The sequence below is a fragment of the Aulonocara sp. 'chitande type north' Nkhata Bay genome, linkage group LG17, assembly GCF_057382095.1.
Source record: "Aulonocara sp. 'chitande type north' Nkhata Bay isolate Kocher_YH1m ecotype deep benthic linkage group LG17, A_spYH_male_GT1.1, whole genome shotgun sequence".
Classification (NCBI taxonomy): domain Eukaryota; kingdom Metazoa; phylum Chordata; class Actinopteri; order Cichliformes; family Cichlidae; genus Aulonocara; species Aulonocara sp. 'chitande type north' Nkhata Bay.
Genome location: NC_141360.1, coordinates 32081608 through 32102386, shown reverse-complemented (window position 1 = coordinate 32102386; position 20779 = coordinate 32081608). Strand labels below are relative to the sequence as shown.

General features: G+C 38.9%; 1 protein-coding gene across 16 annotated transcripts in view; it reads right to left on the bottom strand.

The window, feature by feature from the left end:
- Positions 1–20779, bottom strand: part of LOC147310381 (ELKS/Rab6-interacting/CAST family member 1-like) — a 151707-nt gene that overhangs the window by 93479 nt on the left and 37449 nt on the right. For 6 of the 16 annotated variants that reach the window (XR_015125809.1, XR_015125810.1, XM_086269781.1 and 3 more), the window contains exons 7-15: positions 15978–16052; positions 14908–15063; positions 12989–13081; positions 11254–11421; positions 10984–11151; positions 8358–8495; positions 5635–5775; positions 2585–2725; positions 185–378 (exon numbers count right to left, since the gene is read on the bottom strand). Coding sequence is in view for 11 of the 16 variants with exons in the window: in XM_086269781.1 (XP_086125907.1) it covers positions 185–378; positions 2585–2725; positions 5635–5775; positions 8358–8495; positions 10984–11151; positions 11254–11421; positions 12989–13081; positions 14908–15063; positions 15978–16052 (1274 nt within the window). In the remaining 5 variants the exon portion in view is untranslated. The remainder of the gene's footprint in view (positions 1–184; positions 379–2584; positions 2726–5634; positions 5776–8357; positions 8496–10983; positions 11152–11253; positions 11422–12988; positions 13082–14907; positions 15064–15977; positions 16053–20779) is intronic. The other 10 variants (XR_015125811.1, XR_015125813.1, XM_086269788.1 and 7 more) reach the window with 2 other exon arrangements.

Sequence of the window (20779 nt, the reverse complement as noted above, 5' to 3'; positions counted from 1 at the left end):
CAAATTTTTCCATCGGGACCGATCTCTAGGCCTGTGTGACTGAGCCTTAGATAAACAATCATTTCACCAATAAACACAATTTATCCATTGATTTAGGTTAAAGGAAAGAGATACACAAGTATTAAAAGAAAACTGCTCAGTGTCGATAATTGTTTAATCTACCATATTTATCATCCTTTCTTACCTCTCTAGTTCATGAATCTTTTTCTCCTTGTCATTCTTTTCATTCTCCATCTCCCTGAGGATCTCGAGAAGTCGTTCCACCTCAGATTGGGCCTTCCCAGCCTCCTCTTTGCACCGGGTCACTTCCTGCTCAAGGCTGGAGATCCGCTCAGAGAGTTCAGCGTTGGCCTGAGACTCTGCCGCTGCACTCTGAGCCTGGAACAGGATTTAATTATTAAAAATAAACCAAGTGTTAGCTTTCAAAATGAGGTGACCATCACGCGATTGAAACGATAAGCTCAAACCAAAAAAGGACGTGCCAGTAACAACATGTGTGGAGGGTGAGCTGGATGGATTTCAAAAAGATGCATGCTTTTAGAAAATTTTTAGTGGAAGTGTTCCTCTTAAATAAAATGACATTTAGCTCTAAACATCAGGCTTTAGCGGTAAGATACAAGATTTGTATATGTCAGGTTTTAGATACTGCATTTACAGTAGCATATAAAGCAAACTGTTGAAATAGACACCCCAGTATTGTAGAAATTATGTACAAAGCATGTTACACATTTTTTTAAAGGGCTCTAATTGTTTCCAAATATTCCTAGTGTTTTTTTCCATGTTTTCCACTCCAAAAAACTCAAAAAAAAAAATTCTGTTTATTACTAGCGAGAAATGTGAAGACCTGTGCTGAATGTATGTGCACATCCTTCACCTTAATTTAGCAGATAAAGTCTGAACAACAGTCAGTTCTGAGCAGTCTCATACTCAGCGAAACACAATACTGTTTTCTTCTGAACATTTCCAACAGGCGTCTGGGATGCCAGGGGACAAACAACACAGGTTTTGTGGCATAATATAAATTTTCATTAACCATTTGTATTGCAATGGCTTCATTCTAGTTTTAGCTGATTGTTTGGGGGACTTTAATTTCTCAGTCAGCTTACTGTATTTTTTCTTTTTTTTGGTCCACATGTCTCTAACAAATCTATGATCGCCTCTTATAAACTTTTATAGATTTTAGATTTTCAATTGTAAGATTTTCAAGACTAGACAGGTGTGGTTCCGATGCTAAAAGCTTATATTTGTATCAAATTAATATTTAAAGTAATGACTTTTAAGAATGCCACATGTTTGACACAATTCACCAAATCTAAGAAAGATGTCATCTAATAAACAGACGTTTATTAGATGACATCTTTCTTAGATTTGGTGAATTGTGTCTTCATTTTTACCCCCATGTCAGACGATACTTTTAAACCACCCTCTGCCCTAACTGCTCTGAAATATCTGTTTCCCCATAGTAAGGAGAAAGAGATGATGAGGAGAATATAATATAAATGAAAGTATTAGGCATATGTGTTTCACACACTCGCAAATTGGCACACATATAACATTAACAAAAAAAGACAAAACCACAAGCTAAGTTTCTGGTAAATATTAGTATGAACGATGAGAAAAGGTGAATAAATTTAAAAAGCATCTAAGTTTTAGTGGCTCTCTTCTTTCTTCTGCTCTGTTCATCTAAACTTAAGACACAGAAAATGTGAGAAGAAGAAAGAAAAAAAACAAAGACAAATACAACAAGTTATAACCAGCTTAGAGGTTAGAACAGCTGTGTATATTTCCCAGAAGTAAATGTTGCTCTTGGGATGGACTTAGTATGTGTGTGTGTATGTGCGAATGCCTTGCTCCTACAATACATAAACCCTATTAGTTTTGGAAGTGTACAACAGTTTTCATAAGTCTTTATGTGGAGAGGAAATGTTTGAGAAGATCTGGGTGGAGCAGAGACAGAGAAAGACAAATAAAGGAAGAAAGAAACATCACGCACACAATGTCACATTCACAATTTTTCCATCCGCGTTACAGTAAAAGGAAGAGACTGAAATCAAGTCTGATGAGTAAAACACCACACATTCCCCCTTTTCTCTCACACACATATAACAACACACATGCATCCAGAAACACACACAGCTCTGGATACACATTCGGCATGTGATGGTGTGCTGTCTTCACCAGTCTGTGAAAGTGTCAGCAAGCTGTCACACGCACAACATTTTCTGGGCTGCTGTGTGGGAGAGAATACGTATGTGATATGCACACACACACGTGCACGTACACACTCTCTGCCTTCCTAGGAAGGCGCAAAAAGAAATGAGAGGTTAGGTTTAGTTTTCTGCTGTTTTCCATGCTTTAACTGTAGCTACTCTAAACAGCTTTTCACCTCTGAGTTTCATGCAGTAGATAATCTTGTAGTAGTCAGGAATGAGCCAAGAAAATTCCACCTGCTTTTGTCTAAATGCGGCCTACAACAGGTGACATAAAATCCCTCGTTCTCTCTTTGAAGGCATCAGCGTTTTTGCTTTCATAGCTCTATGAATAATTTGCCATTTACTTTATATTTACAGCCTTTTCAGCTAACCTTCTTTAGTTGGTTCTCCAGCTTGATGCACTCCTCTTTCTTCTGCTCCAGGTTTATTTCCAAACTTTTCAGCCTGTTGTCCTTCTTGAGAGTCGAGGAGGCCAAAGAGGAAGCCTTCTCCTTGAGATCCAACACTGATGTCTGGGTGGAGGAAAAAACATTGGAGACAGCTCCTTAATAGTTATTACTTATTTAGCTTATTCTTCACACCCATTAGAAAACAACAATGGATTAATTAAATTTTTTTATTTTTTCCAACCTATAACAATAATGTTATATTTAGCAAAAATAATTATTATGAGGTAGGGAAAAAACATTTGTGTGCTTCTGATTATATTACAGAAAGAAATTCTTATTCATAATATGTGATATTAGACAAACAGATTTAAAGTGATAATAATCTGCAAGCCCTTCTTAAACCCTTCGGTCATGCACTCTGTTTGTCATTGCATTTCCTGTGACCTGTCTCTTTTCGCACTCTCAGGCTCAATCCGTCTGTCTGTGAAGTCTCTCTTTTTCTTTCTTTTCTTGGGATTTCCTCTTTTGGTAGGCGCAGTGAAACAGAAACCAATGAGACCAGAAGGAGAGACTGTCAGACATGTAATTTTACCCATGACTGACAATAACAACTCTAGACTCCGGATCATCATGTTTGACTGGGCTTTGGTCAAAGAAACCTTACTCTGATTATATTTAGGTACGCATATATACTCCTGTTGTCAGACAAACCCCACATCTGCCTTCAGCAGCAGAGAGAGGAATGCTTGTTTTCTCTGAGAGTTTCCCATGTATTTCTGAAATTATATTATAGGACTGTGACAGGTTTTATGACCCCACAATCACTAAAATTAGTTTAAGGAATACAGTACAGTCAGACAGGGTACAGAGAACTTTTTACAGTAACAAGTAGAAAACTGCCCTTTTAAAGGAACAGCCCGAGTTTGGTAACTTTACCTAATCAATTTCTTGTTGAAAAAGATCAATAGGAGTCTTCATATCAAGAATACAGTACCTCTATGCTAGCCAGCCTGTCATGGTCCTGGGTCATTTTGACCCAGTGTTCTTAGGTTTCTTATGTTTTTGTATTTTGTTCTTTATTCATTCCATGGTTCCTAGGTTGTTCAGTTTAGTTTACTAGATTTGCCGTCGTGTCTTTACCCCCAGGGTCCCCCTCCACGTGTCTGAGTCCCCATGCCTTGTTTCTCCTCCTTGTGTTTTATTTCACGCTTTCCCTGGTCCGCTATGTCTGTGTTCTCTTCCTCTCTGGTCTGCGTCTCTGTGTACTTCCTGTTTTACTTTGATAGTCTCCCGTCTGTGGACGCCATTGTTGTGTTTACTCCTGCCGTGTCTCGTTACGATTATCAGTGTCACCTGTGTTCCCCGTGTGCTCCCACTTCCCTCATTAACCATCTGCGTATTTATGTCCGCGTCTCCCTCAGTTCTGTGTTGTGTTATCCCACATGACTGTGTGTCCTGCCGTGTGTTTCCTCGTGAGTCAGTTCCTTTAGAATCTCCCAGTTTAGTTTTATATTATTTTGTATCGCCTTTAACTTCTGTCAGCAATAAAGTATTTTGAGTTCAGTCCTGTTTCCCGTGAGTTTGCGTTTGGGTCCAATTCCTGCCTGCACACAGCCTAATTGTGACACAGCCGATATCATTCTACACATCCAAATGTGATTGCTTTACCCTGCTTACAATTCTTGCTCCCTCTGCAAGCAGCTTTGCAACCCACCTCAACCCCAGCTCCTCATTTTCATGCTGCATCTAACTTTATCAATGCCATGTCTGATCCCTTCACTGTTTTTGTACTGGAATATTCCCACCTTGTGTTTTCCATATATGCATAAGGAAATCTCATCAACCCATCATTGCAGATGGCTGCTCCTCCCTGAGTCTTGTTTTGCTATTGGTTTCTTCCCTTTAAAGGTTTTTTTCCTTCCTACTGTCGCCAAGTGCTTGCTTAAAGTGGGTCATTTGATTGTTGGGGTTTTCTCTGTATTATTGTAGCTATGTTACAATACACAGTGCCTTCAGGGGACTCCTGTTGTGATTCTGCATTAAATAAAACAGAACTGAAATTGAAGAAAATCCTTTACAACAGAAAACTGCATTTCTACATGTATTGCTCTCTAAATTTCAATTCAGAATCAACAATTAACTTGACATTCATTTCTCTGGACTGTGGGAGGAAGCCGAAGTACCGAGAGAAAACCCAGAAAGTTACAGGGAGAACATGCAAAGTCTACCCAGAAAGGCCCCAGTCGCTCACTGGATTAGAGCCTTATATGCCTTAGTGAAATAACTAAGGCACATAGTTAAATTTGCTCTTACTGCAAATCCTGCAGTAAACAATAGTTTAGTTTTGACGGTGTCCCTTCTGATAGTTGTGTTACTTCTTAATTTGCTTTCTTGCCTTTTGGCTTTAAAGCAGGACCGTCAGTTACACTGCGATAGGCTTTCATAACAGAAAATCTATGTTAAAATATTTATTTTCCTTAAAGTAGATCTTGCATGTCTGATGTATAAGCTTAATATAAAATATGTATAAATGTTATGCTTCAGACTCATGTCAAGCTGACATCACCTTGGAATAGTTTTGCTTAAATGATCTAGGTGGGTTTATAGAGCTCAAAATCGGCATAACAGGTCCCCTTCTAATCTCAACTTCATGAATTGGCTAATAGTAACTTTTATTCTGTTGTGCTGCAGGGTGAATAAAGAGAAAACAGAGTCTGAGAATGCTTTGTCATTCTCTGCATCTCTCTGTCTTTGCCTCTGCTGAGGTGTTTTGTACAAATCACAGAAAAATTCAGCTCTGATCATTGTTTCTTTTGGTTGTGGGCCTTGGATTTTGTTGTCAGGGAAACATGACTGTTTCATCGTTGTCCTTCAGTGAAAGAACTCTGGGAGGATTCAAGGTCTGCTCTACAGTGATAGATCAATCACATTTTCTTGACAGGAACACAGTGAGGAAGGAGAGAGAATGTGTTTTTTTGACTTTTAGCACAAATATGGACGTGTGTTTTTAAATTCCTGAGTGTGTCTTCTACCTCACGGTCAGCCAGTTCAGCCTGCAGCTGGGAGACTTTCTCCCTCAGCTCTTTCAGCTCCTTCTTGATGGTCTCCACTTCCTCCCCCTTTTCCCGCTCCTCCCTTTCCCGCTGCTCCTTCAACCGCTCGATGATTCGCTCCTGGAGTGAAAAGAGAGAAAGGGAGAGAGAAGGAAGGAGATTGGAGTGAAAGAAGGTAGTCGAGGTAGAAGAAGTGATGGAAAATAAGAGAGGAAAAAAAATCACCTCATACCCTCCAACAGTCATTCACAGTCACTCAATATCAAGTTTCTATACTAATAACAGTCATATTAAACTTTATGTACATGGCAGCTTTGACAGGATCTAACAGCCAACAGCGATTTTAGGCCCATAATATGTTTTGGCAGAAGATGTAAAATTCACAACCACTAAAATACAATAACCGATCTCTATAGCTTGAGAAGAACATAGCGGCCCGTTCAAGTCAAAGTACAAAAGTTCACACGTGCAAAAGCAGTGCAAAGAGTGTATACTGGGTCTGCAGTGTGTTTTATTAAAATATTATTATTATGGGTCCTCATTTGACTTGTACAAAATAAAAGCGGTGGCACTTTGGCTAAAGGTTAGTTTAAGGTTGACTTTAGAAGTAGTGTTAAATCTTACTGCAATAAATTCAATCTCTAACTCTCATCCTATATTATCAGGAGTTGAGCTATCAAACCTGGCACACAGATACATCTTGAATGTTCTTACGTACATCAGATACTATGATCTCACCATATTGCCTAACATTGACCTGTTGAATGAGATAACATGACCCTTTTTATCATTTATGCATCTGTAACACTATAAAAGCATTGCATTTTTATAATTTCACAACAACAGCATCTCATTGAAATCCTCAAAGCTTGAATATTATCATGGTTTCTAAGCAGCCACTTGGATCTTAGATACACCTGCTCAACTGCTCATTAACACAAAAACTTAATCAGATAATCACAATATATTTAGATATACAGACATGGTCACAATTACCTGTTGAAATTCAAGCCAAGCATTAGAATGGGGAAGACATGTGATCTAAGTGACTTTGAATGTGGCATGGTTGTAGGTGCCAGACAGGCTAGTGTGTGTTTCAACACTTGTTAATCTATTGGGATTTTGCCACACAATCATTATAGAAAATAGTATGAAAAAGAGAAAATATCCAGAAAGTGACATTTCTCTGGATAAAAATGCCGTTTTGATGCCTGGAGGTCAGAGGAGAATGGCCAGAAAACCCCAAGCTTATGGGAAGGGAACAGATACTTATAAAACCACTTGTTACAACCAAGGTATGCAGAACAGCATGTCTAAATGTGCAACACGTCGACCCTTGAAGCAGATAAGCTACAGCACCAGCAGACCACAGTGGGTGCCTCTCCTGTCAGCTAACGGGCAACTGAGGCTATAGTTTGCATAGAAAAAAGAAGATTGGAAAAACAGTGCCTGGTCTGATGAGTCGCAATTTCTGCCACGACATTCGTATGGTTTCCTGAACATGACAATGAGTTCGCTGTACTCAAATAGCCTTCAGAGTCACATCACGGACATCCAGCTGACAAATCTCTGTGATCCTGGAATATTATTTTCGCCATATTGTAGCAATGCTATGAAGAATTAAGCAATTAAAGAATTAAATAGTTACTATACAATCACTCTTATATTTCTCTTCCATCTAATTCTCTACCACCTCTATTTTTTCATATTTTGCACCTTGCACTTTAATGGTTAAACTCAATAGTTTGTAAAGACAAACCAATGAGGGTCTTCCTTAGTCAAGACTTTAATTAATTAATTAATTCTGGGTTTATTGGTTTTCGTGAAGAATACCACTGTAACATCAACATTCTTCAAAATAATTATGATAACAGAATGAGGGATGCAAATATTTCAGTCATGGTTGTTTCTACCGTTTACAGAGACAAAAAATACAGAATATAGCTGCAAACACCATCAAACATGAGTAATATTGTGCATAAAACTCAAGCACTGGAAAGTTAAAATGCAACATAATTCATCTCAGAAGCAGAAGAAGAAACGAAAGCAGGGCAAGGAGATAAAAATGGATGCAGAAAGGAAGAAAGCTAAAAATGAAAGGCGCCAGCAGAATGAAAATGAGAGGAAAAAAGCTTGTGAAAGCCGTGCAAGTGAAGCAGGAGTCGTCGGCCACATCATCCTGCCAACACTCACACGTCTAACTGACACCCTCAATATTAGTCACTGGACAATTAATAGGCCTGTTTCCTGTGCGCGTGCAAATGCAAAGGAGATTGAGTTGGTAACATAATCGTGCATAACACCGCAAAAATATATTCTCATCAAACACTTTAAAGTGTTCTGCCGCTCTAAATGTCACTGGTTAGATTCCCAGAATCAGGGTTAAATCCCCACTGAGAGCAGAGTCATAAAACAGTCGGCTCTGTGGCTAAAGTACCTGAATGTCCAAACCCAAAGAGTGACCAATGAACTACTTTGAGCCATGTGGCTGCACATTGGACAGTTCCTAATCTTTTATGAACACAAGCTCTGGATGATTTAATAATGAAACAGCCAGTGTGATTATTGGTCGATTTCCATTTATCCAGAGCCATCTGGTCATCCTGTGGGTGGTCTGCAGTTTTGCTCATCAAGATTTTATTAATGCAACCTTGCTCAAGAGTTAAACGGTCGGGTGAGCGTGTACGTGCATGTGTGTATACCTTCTCAGCCAGAGCCTCCTCCAGCGTTCCCAGTGCAGTGTCTGTGTTTGAGGTGTCTGTCTGCAGAGACTTGACTCTGTCTTTCAAGCCACTCAGCTGTTTTTCTTTGTCCCTCAGTTGATCCTGGAGGTTCTCTATCTGCAGAAAGAAAAGGAGAGAATAATTCTGTGGGGTTTTCAAGAATAATTTGCGCATTGACCACTCAGTGAGATTTTGTTGGCAGCTCTATTGGCTCTAAGACTCAGCCAAAGTGAAGTACTGTAGCAGGTGCTTTTAAGTCCACAGGAAACTGAACTTCTGCAGAAGAAATGCAAATATAGCAGCACATCTTAAACATGTGGACAAAGTGTGTGTATGTGTGTGTGCACATGTATCAATCTACATAAGCAACAACTTGAGCTTCAGGCAAGTCTGAGGCTCTTTGAGGGTTCAGGTTAAACTGCAGGGTGAAGGTTAGAATTACTGTAGGCTGGGGTTAGGGATAGTTTAGATGTGACTACACAGGGAAACCATTATGTAAATGAGGGTCCTCGCAAAGCTAGAAGTGCCAGCACATGTGAAGCTCTCTGTGTGAGAAAAAGGAAGGCGGGACAGAGAGTGATCACAGACAAAGATAAGAAGTTATGTCAACTTTGTGGTCTTCATTAAGAAATGGATGGAACAAAAGGTTGAACCATACAGAAATAACAGAATCAGGAGGAAAATAGAGCTTGAAAGCTTATGTAATGTCTTCATATGAGTGAACTTGGGTGGAATTATTGCACAATTTCAATCTCCCCCTCTTTATGCTTCTCTTGCCTTCCCCTTGCCAGAGAGAAAGTTAATCAAATGATTGGCAAACTCTCACAAAAAAAGACTGGAGTCAGATTGACATCACTGCAGGTGAGACACACACACACACACACACACACACACGCAGCACTACAAAAATTGCGAGCATGTGTGTGTGTGCTTGTGTGTTCATACAGTAAAACATTTCCAGCACCTCATTAATCAACTGTTGACCTGACAGGTTGACTGACACGTTCTCCACCTCCTCCTCCTCTCTGTCTCCTGTCTCACACATGCACATACACACATATGTGAACACACACTTGACATTGAGAGGCAGTGAGAGCCTTTGATCTGCATTTCCTGAACCTGACATACACACACACTCACTCACTGCTTCTCTCTTGTCCTATTTTAGTTCCCAAGTCATCTGTGATAATGACCCAATACAAAAACAATGATCAGCTATGTCACAATGTTCCTCGCAGCAGAAATCATCTATGTACTATTAAAACACGAGGCGGAGGGCCACAAAACGGAAAGAAGGTATTTTTTGTGTTTTCACATGAAAAAAGGAGACCAAATTCATACTTTTTTCAGATGATATCAAGAAGGAATCAGCAGCATCTCTGCCTCCCTATCAGGCTCTGAACTGTTTTCCATTTGAAGATGGCAGAGGTCATCATTTATTAATCAAGAGGAACTCATTAGTATGCATCTAATGATTTTAAACACACTCTGTCTCTCTCCTCCCCCTCCCTGTCTTGCTTTATGTCTGTCTGCTTGATTGTCTGTATCAATTATCTGCACACAGTCTCCATTTCTGCATTTTTTTCTACAGGACACAAATGCTGCGACTGGGTGAGGGAGAAAATTAAGACGCAGAAAAGACACAAAAGACTGATGATGGAGGAATGCAACCTCACACTGGCTTCTCTGTAAGCTTTGCACTTACTGTGTTAGATGCAGTGGCCTAGATGACTGCAAGAATCTTCCTTTAGATATCCCCATTCAAAACCACTACAATAGCTGTTATGGTAGTTTGCTTAAATTGTCTTATTCCAAAAGTTCCACCAACATATCTGACAAGCACAAGAGTTTTTAGGATAGCAGGGTGAATGTGTGTGTCTGTATATGTGTGTGTGTAGACAGCCAAGACAAGGGGTCACTCTGGCCCATCCATCTAACTGACAGCATTACCGCAGAGATACTCACAAAAACTACATAGTGAAGACCAGGAAAAAGTATGCAGAAAACACCAGAGACTTCAGTTTTGCCTAAACGGCCTGTCTGTGTGCAGCTGTGTCTTTCTGCTCACCTGTCTGTCTGACTGTTTGTCTGTCAACGTCTGCTTGCATGCTACATGCTGTGTTAGAGCCCCATCTAGTGGTCATAGTATTAAATGTTGGCATATTCTCAGAACATCAATTTCTATCAGCATGAAAAGGAGTAAAGGTGTGTCTGCTTCAGCTCTAATGCATGTTATCCATTATCCAAAAAGTCTGAATATCGCAGTTTTCCTCTGGACACAAAGAGATGAAACTGACGATATTAGAGGTAATGGTGATGCTGGTTTATTTGGAAGTAAGCTAGTACTATGAGGGCAACATGACCAGAATCAGCTAAAAGAAAAAAAGTACACTGCCTATTGAGGCAGTGTACTTTAAATGTGTACTAAATTAAGGATAACACTCCATAAATGCTCACCCTGTAACATTTTAAACCATAACAGATGCAGTGCATTAACCCAGGACTCTACAATTACTGGTTAGCTCAGACCTAAAACAGGGATCACAAGGACTTCAACTTTGCTTTATGTGTCTATATTAATGGAGTGCATTTTGTGTGTTCTCACCTTCTTCTGTAGAACATTAACTTTGCGTTCCTTGACGTCCATCATGTCTTTGAGGTCAGTGATCTCTCCTTGCTGAGTGCTTTTCTCCTCCGTCAGCTCTGAGATCTGCTGACTCTTTTTAGAGAGGAGCGACTCCTTTTCCTCCAGTCGGAGACGCAAGGCATCCACCTGTGAACCCACAAGTAGGTACGCAAAAGTGCAAATAAACATTCACACACCAAATATCAACGGTGAAGAAGCAGAAAGGTTGTAATGAGGGTGTAGCTAAACCTCAGTCTGTAGTATGGCAGCTCTCTGTTCCTTGGCGGTTAGTGACTCTTTGAGTACATCCACATGTTGTTTGCTGTCAGAAAACTGATTGTTCAGAGTGTCCAGTTTGGTCCTGAGAGCCAGCAGCTCGCTGTCCTTACGGCTCAGCTCTTGCTTGGCCTGTTCCATCTGAATAACACAAAATATAAAAGGGACAGACAGATAAAAAAGAGCGTGTAAAGGTGTGTACTGGAGAGGACGATATGCTTTCTAATATCATATATAAGCATTAAAATGTACTACAAGCTTTGCAAAGTAAGCACTCAGTCCTAATGTTAGTTTTAGCCATTACTCTGCAGAAGACCAACTGTAAAAGAAGAAACAGGTACAATAATAAGAAGTGCTCGCAGCTGACTGATAATGCTTTTAAGATACAAATCTTTTTTTAAATGCACAACTTTACTGCTTTATTCAGAGGGGAAAGAACTTGTTACGGAAGATTGCAGATATTTTATTAAGGCCTGCAGACACGTCTACCCTTTACGAGTAAAAAGAGATGATGGTTGCGGTGATGGAGAGAGGTACAAGACTGCTACCTCATCCACATAAAAAGTGAAAAACAAGAACAGACCGTGGTTTTAAACTCATCCCTCTTACAAAGGTTAGTGTGTCAGTTTATCTCCTAAAGCTGTGACTATGATCAAATATATCTTGACACAATGAGGACCTTAGAAGAAAAGAACGGCCATTTATTTTAGTTCTTCTCCTGAAAAGTAAACAAAAGTTAGACATACATGGAAGTCAGTGCAGTATTAATCTATTTTGCTCTTAGCTATACACTTCAACTAATGGGTCAGGGTCAATTCTTTCACCTGGCCAAAGCTCAGGAATCAAATACAGTAAACTGCCACATTTGGAGAAGTTGCGTATTACAATTTCACTCCTTTTAACATGAAATTCAGTTTGCAGGTGTTGTGATTAGGGGTGAATTTAACATGACACAGTACAAGAATGGACCCAAACCATACAGTAAATCAGTCATATAAAAGCAAAGCAAACCCAGGAGCAAAGTGGTCTAAACTACAAATGGACTGAAACCTCATGCAAGGACAAAGAGAAGTGTGTTAGTGATACAGACACTGCAGCACAGCACAACTGGACTCTGCTGGAATTCTGTAGCCGTATCGATCAGACTGCTGCGTACGACTATTACTATCAAAAGCCACTGATCTCACACACAAAGAGAACTGAAATTCCTGAGCTGTTTATAGAGACTAACTTTGTCAGCTCACCAAAAGAATAGAAAATGCTTTCTCCTGGTGTATTTAGCAAAGTGTAGAAAACACATTTGCTAACCCAGGTTTTGAAGAATGGCTCAATTCATTTTAGACTGGCTTTAAACTTAACCTCTGTAATTCCTCATGTCTTGAACTGGTTCAAAACAGTTATAGGATGCAGATATATGCAAAATGGACCATGTTAATGGCAATTTGATGCAATAACTACATGAGAAAAATAAGTACACCTCATGAGTGGATATTGAGTGAACGGTCCACGATGCAGCTGGTGTGCATAGTTTTGACATTTGAATGTTATAGTTGCTTACTGCTGTCTGAACACACAGCATGCTACCGGGAATCTATTGGAAATCTACTAGAACTACGTTAGCCAGTCAAAGAAAGAAAGAAAGAAAGAAAGAAAGAAAGAAAGAAAGAAAGAAAGGATGCGCAAACAGACACAGAGGTGTGTCTCTTACTGCCGACACCTCCTGCTGAAGCTCATTGGCTCGTTGCCTTAGTTCCTCCTTCTCTGACTCGCTGTGAGTTAGCTCTTCCTTCAGCTGCTCAACCTGGCAGGAGAGGAGGGCATCAACATGGGTGCTTCCCATTAGCCAAGCTTTGCTTCTTGCTTCCCTTACTTGTGTTTCTTCCTTGCCTCTAACCTGCTTCCAATAAGTCAGAGGTGCAGCCTGCAGTTTATCTTATCATTACTAGTATTAACATAAGTAACTTTACAGCCTCTGCAGGTACCTCCGTTCCTGTTGTGTGCGTTTTGCCTACAGTATTATAAATAATACCGTGTTATACTGAACTGTTTCCACAACAGCCTGCCTGCTCCTTTTACTGCCTCATCAGATCAGCTGACCACTAGATAAGCACATGTTGACCGAAAGCTTTTGCTGGGAGCATCTGCTCTTCCAGCTTAGATTCCAAAAAATGCATTAAAAGGATTAAAAACTCCAGATAATGGTGTTTCTTGAATCAATTTTGGAGTGAGTGGCAGAGCTTTGAAGAAGGGCAAACATCTAATTAGCAAAATGGAGAGCACACCGGGCCATAACAAGTATGTTGCCACAGTTGCATCTGGCATGCTTAAATAATGTATATAACCCCTACATTGTTTTACAGTACTGTGTCCTTTGAAGACTTCTTACTGGAGCATTTCTGAACATGTGAAGAAGCGTGCATTATCTTTATTTTGATTAACAAATGAAATGGCTCTTTGTTGCTATTATTAAAAGCTCTGATTGAGGAGAGCTTTACACCTTCGATTAAATACACGTTAAAGCTAATAATGTCCAAAACAAGAATGCATCTAGTGTATTACCACAGATATGCATGCCAACAGCAATGAAATCCGACTATAAAAAGGTACACCATGTAAATTACTTCCTTCCAGTTTTGAGACACAAATCCACTACAGAGAAAAACAAGAACATATCAGCTCGCGCACACAAAAAGTCTGCTGAATTTCCAAACTGGATCGCCTCCCCACACGACAGACGTATACGGAGTTTCCGTTTTAATGAGCACGGCTCCCAGACACTTTTTATTCCTGACAGTGAAGTTGTATCCGTCAAGGTAGTGAGTGTGAAAAAGCAAATTTATTCTCAGCTAAGCAAGAAAATCCAGATATTGTTCAAAACACAAAGGGAAAAAATGGTGAGACAAGCAAATACAGCCAGACAGGCAATAATGGAGCAAAAACACTTTTTTTTATAGTCTCCAGCACATTGACTAAAATTTGACAAGATAGAGCAGTGTAGCCCTTTTAAATCATACTGGGACTTAAAAGGAAGTAAATACACAAGGTCAAACAAATCCTACATGCTAACTATTCTATTTAGAGTCCTTTGATAGATATAAGGATATATTCTTATTATTGTTTATATGTTTATTTGATGCTTTGCCTTCACTGCTGCAACCTTGTTGCTGACAGAACCACTGCCATGTTTGAGAGATGAAACGGTTTCGTATTTCCCTAAATTATTATAAGGTTTGTATCATTTTTTAAAGATTTTAAAGTTTGAATATTTCTGACTTAGTTTGAAAAGTGTGTCAATTTAAATGTAATTTAATCTCACTTGAGGCAGTAAAGAACTGAATGAATGTCTGTACGAGGTTTGGCTGTTAGTTTGAGATATCAGTCTATATAAATCTTTGTGAAGCTCTTTTAGTTCCTATGACTTCCAGGGAATTCCTGTGTTGTGAGACTTTATCAGCTGTTTGAGCCCCACTGCTACCTTTCAGACTTGCACGGTGGCCTCATTACTCTATTTACAGGCAATTTGTCCTCAAACTTAACAACTATTCTCAACTCTTAATCAGTTTAATGCTGTATCTATTATTATGTTTCAGTTACTGTCTGGACTGTATGTGTTTGTACATTTATCACCTTGTTCTTCATGAACTTGGAGTGGGATCTGTAGACCTCCATCTGTTTGATCTCCTCCTCCCTCTCTTCACTGCTCAGAGCGCCATTGGATTTCAGCATCATCACCTCCTCTTCCAGCTCTCTCATGCCACGCTCCAACGAGCTGATTTTTGCATCCTGACAGGAGACAAACACATCTAACTAATCAGACCATAAACAAATATACGGTGATAATAAAATGGGGTGAAATAGGAGCACAGGTGGAAATGCAATTAAAGGAAGTCTACGTGAAAATAATGTAAATGTAACTATTGTTGAATGCTTAAAGACTTTATCTAATAATCCATTATGTTTTTAAAATACTTGAATCTGTATCTCAATAATAATCAGTGAAGCCCAACAGACATAGCAGTTGGCCAACTTTATCTTGTCAATATTAACTGCAAAGACAGAAAGACTTTCAACAGAACGTAACAAAAAAGATGCTTTAGGTATGTTTTTCCAGCAGGTAGTAGAACGCATTTAGAGGTCAGAAACACTAATGTCCAGTTCATGCTGTGTGTTGGATAAACCTCCGACTGAGAGTCTGAAAAATTATTTGTTTTCTTCTTTTGAGTCTAAAATGTTATCCAATGCAACAAATATATTAATATGGGATATTTAAAGTCTTGTTTAGTGAAACTGCACTTCATGGTGTATTTGTGTCTATTCTTTACCTTATTTTCCATCATATTTACCCAGCAACCACATGTACACTCATTAAACTTTTCATTAACACTATTAATAATCAGCAAATAATACAGCAGCAACTCAGTGCATTTAGACATTGATGAAGACCAGTGATAGTCCCAAGTATTTGGACTGTGTAATTCATTCATGCTCTAGCAATCCTATGTCATTAATAGCTATAATATCCACATAATATGCACATTAAATACAGCACTACAGAATTAGCAGCATTTCAGATCATTTTTTTTAACAATTTGTATTGTTGGGGTCAAAATAATCCTCTATAAATGTAGACATAAATTTAAATCCCTGTATATAGATATATACAAACACATTTCTAAATTACATTAGCATTTGTTTACCTTCATTTCGATGACTGTCTGCAGGGCCTTGGTCTTTGTTGATTCTGGAGCTGCTTCGTATCTCCTGTGCAGCTCCTGAGAGGCACAAACAGCACGATCAGCAGATGACAGAGAGGGAGACACAGCGGGATGGAGCGAGGGATGGGGCAAGAGAGGAGAAGGTCGAGGGCCAGGAGGCGAGACGAGAGCAACTGATGGGAAGGGATGGAGTGAAGGCTGAACCGTTGGTGTAGGACGAGGAGCAGGTGCAGGAAAGGATGGCGAGTGCTGGAGGGACGGATGAGCGGAAGGGTGGACAGAAGAGGCAACAAAGAAAGAGGGAAAGTGGGGAGGACAAGAGGAGGGGGTGGCAACCGGATGGTTGTAGTGCCGGTGAGAAGGAGGGGAAGGGACAGGGAAGGAGGGAGACGAACGCAAAAGGTGATGCCGTGATGGGGAGAAAGCAGGAGAGGGCTGGAAAGGGGGTGACACATGGAAAGGAGGGGGAATAGGGATCGAGGGAGAAACAGGAAAGGAGAGAGATTCAGCTAGAGGTTTCCCTCTAGGAGAAGCACTGGCTTTTAGCCTCCTTGGATCAATCCGGCCATCCCACATCATTTGAACTACTTGAAACAGCACTAACGACGCTAACTGTGTTTAGCCTGTGTTTAGATTTTAATGATCAAATCTGACAGCCTGGAATTGTGTTAATTCAATGAATTAGTTCCCAAGCTTCAGTATCCATGGATTAAGAAAAATATAAAATGGTTTAAAAGTCCAAATTAACCCAAAGTCCAGAGTGTTTTTTCTCTAAAATCATCAAAATTCTCAAAAACATGCTATCTCACTACTCCAATTTACTAAGAAAAATGCAGTAAAATGTCTAGCAGCTGTTACTTCATCACTAGTCTTCTAGTCAAATGAAGTGAGACGAAAGTAGGGGGAGTGCAGTTGGAAGGGGTCAAATAGAGAAAGAAAGAGCAAAGGAGGGAGTGAAAGCAAAGGGGAGGACACGGCTGTGTATGCATCACTGCTTTTCTTTGAAGGACACACACAAAGAGAGCTAATGCATAAGCCAGAAAGCATAAAAACATGTGAGTGAAAGGGATAGTAGGAGGCCATTGCTAGAGGCGATGACAAGGATGGTACAGATGCCCACACACACACACACTCACACACACACACTGTGGTATTCACTGAAAAAGTACTGATACAGCAATTGCAAAAACAAGAACGTAATTACAGCTTTAATTATGAAATGTCAGAAAACATAACTGTAAAATGTAACCACTGCTGAAAAATTGCCTCCATCGTTATTTACTTTAGAGATTACAGCACCCTCATCTTAACCTAACACCTCTTTTCTGGGTCATTTAGAGGAGTTGTAGCTTAACTGACTGTCAAACCTGTGTCCGAGGTCTTTGCATGCACAAGTCACCTGACATCACTCGTGTTATATAATTATTTTTTTCCATTTCGAAGGTATTTTTTGTTGCTTTAATTATATAAAAGTACATTGGCACACGAGGACTCGTTTCTTAATAGCCAATGCTGCCTAAATACTGCCTGTCATATTACGGCATTGCAATTAAATTTTCTGCTGCTCATTCCTGTGCAATATCCCATCTGCCCTCCCGTCATATTTCTTTTCAAGATTTTCTTATTTAATCACTAGTGTACATATATTTATATTTATAGATACATATATATTTAGTCATCTTTTCTCTTTTACCACGTCTCTCTAATATTTTGCTCTTTACTATTTTTCTATTTCTTTATTATTTTATTTTATTTTATTATATTTTATTATATTTTCTTCTGCTGTACCATGCTGCTGAGTGACTGCTGCTCGTCAAACACATTTCATTGCAATGTTGACCCTATGGTAACTTGCATATGACCAGTGTTGGTCAAGTTACTTGAAAAAAGTAATCAGTAACTAATTACCGATTACTCCCCCAAAAAAGTAATCCCGTTACTTTACTAATTACTTATTTTCAAAAGTAATTAATTACTTAGTTACTTAGTTACCTAGTTACATTTTAAAAACACGATTTACAACCTGAATAGGTGATAAAGCGATAGATCTTTCAGCCCAATTCTACTTTTCTGCATAATCCATCATACAAAATGTAATCAAATGGAAAAGTCTCTTTTTAAAACTTGTTTTATTAGTTTTAACTTTATGCATCAAGCAAAAATTTTATTATATGCAACATTCTCTGACTGGAAGAAATTTGTTTAACATTTAAACCTATTTTCTGCACATTCCAGCACATAAAATATATTTTTTGTGTGTGTTTACACTCACTCTTTCAAATAGATGCAAGTAAAACACAGAAGAAAATAAATAAAATCAAAGACTAGCGGTTCTGTTGCTCTATTTTCACCTGTAAACCAGGAGTGGCATAGGCGGAGGTTTACCCTGGTGCAGGTGTGCCGCAGCGGTCAGTGGAAGAATCCGCGAGTTTCTCTGTGAGTTTCCCATTACGTCATAGCGCACTCGGTGTGTTTAGGGGGGTTTCGCTTTAAAAAGAAGTTTTCTTCCCACGCACAACGGACACTAATGTTTTTGTCACTTTTTATGGAATCAAACTCAAAGTAAGGTTAGTACTTCCACGCTTTAAACGCTGCACGCTCATACTCTCTCCCGCACTCGATATATGATGCACTGTTGATCTGCACACAGCTGTTGTCACCAACGTCGCACTCGCTTACGTCACTGTCATGAGACATTCTTGCAAAAAAAATCACGGTTTTAGTAACGCAGTAACGCAGCGTTCCTACGGGAAAGTAACGGTAATCTAATTACCGTTTTTGCAACAGTAATCCCTTACTTTACTCGTTACCTGAAAAAAGTAATCACATTACAGTTACTGCCCATCTCTGCATATGACAAATAAAACTGAAACTGAACTGAACTGAAACTTAAATTTATCACACCAAACAATCAGCTAATTATTGAATTATATGCCATCTTTTCTCATCTTAAAGCCTGAACCATGAAATAATTGCCAGGGTTACATTAAAGCTACACTTTTTAAAGTGTGCTGGCTACAGCAGTAATTTTTATCAATAGCTAAAACTAATTTAAAAACAAAAAACAGATAAATAAATGGCATATATAATGACAACACATTATCTTTTGCACAGTTATATCCCCCCAAGTACCAGACATGGATATCTCTTTCCCTTTTCCTTTTACTCAAAAAACCAGCCTGGTAAAACAGCCATGGCCATTAGTTTGCTGAAAAAAGTCACTGAAAATTTTGCACAAAATGGTCAACTTTTGTGTCTCAGACTTGGACCCCAGCAGTTCTAGTCCAACACTACACCTGTTGAGCCAATAAACAAAAATCTAGTGCACACTACGTCACATTTAATATGGATATATGCAAATGGCATAAACAAATTTTGAGAAAAATTCCTAAACCCTTTGACATTCAGTAACCATGAAGGGAAGATCTTTCTGTGTCCTAAAAAGAGCACTTTAAAATTAGTTCATGTTTTCAAAAGTCTGAACAAAAGGAAGGAAGGGAGGAATATTTTTAGGTTCTATATTTGGTGATTTTGCTGATTAATTACTTTATGTGATTAAGTGGCATTTTACAATCAAGAATCCAGGAGGTTAGATTAAAAGGCTGCATGTACTTTAAGCAGAGGATTATTTAATAACTGCACAGCAGCATCCCCATGAGGGACATTGTTGAAGGGTATGAAAATTGTGCTGCAGGACATTACAGTCTAGTTTGTTAATTAGCAAAATGAACAATATCCCGAAAGGAAGTGTCAGCACAGAATCAGGAAGTTAGCAAGACTTGCTCAATAGAAATTTGCATTATTTAGCACTGTAACATTCACTAAACTCTATAATGAATCTTTACTTCAGATACTGCAAAATGTTTTTCTCATTCTCTCGGTTGGTTCCAGCTTTGTATTTAACATCTTCGAAACAAAAACTCTGTCCAGTGTACTGATGCAGTGAGATGAAAAATCAGCCAGAAAATATGCAGAGACTCCCAGTTGTTCTTTCTTATGGTCTTATCATTTGCTGTGATTCATTTACTGAAGTATGACTTTATATCACCCCTCTAACATTATGCTGCATTTGTGCATTTGTCACCCTGGCTAATGCATTAGTATACTGATATGTTTTTGTTGTGCATTTTTTTGCTCATGTTTTAGCTGACTTCTATATTTTGATTATTTGTATGTTTCCATGTTTTTACCACCTGTTTGCTTATATGTTGCCTTTCATATGTTGTTTTTTTATTGTTTTACTGTTTATATTTTCTTTTATTGTTCTATCCATCCAACCATTGTCTTCAGCTAATCCTTATCAGAGTCATGGGAGAATGGCCTATCCCAACTACCATAGGGCAAGAGGGAGGTTACACCCTGGATGGGTCACCAATCTGAGTCCTCTGTGTTGCAGGACTAACAGAGAGACAGACAGCCATTCACAGTCACACACCTATGTGCAATTTAGAATCACCTAAACAGAATTTTATTGTTATTTATTGTTATCATTTATACTGACAATTGGTGGTTTGCATTTTTGCAAGTTTCTCCTGTTTTTTTGTTTTAATTTACCTTATGAGCATTCTGCCTTTGTTCACCCGTTGAAGCATGTGCAATCTCTGTCTTTAAAGGTGCTACATAAATCAAGTTGATATAACTATTATTATTACTATTGTCAGATATGAACAAGTGCAAATCTGTAATGTCAGAAAAAGCAGAATTTTGTGGATCACAGATCTCTTAATCTTCAAGAAGACATATAGGTCAGTCAAAATATTTGTGAATTATTCCTGAAAATGCAG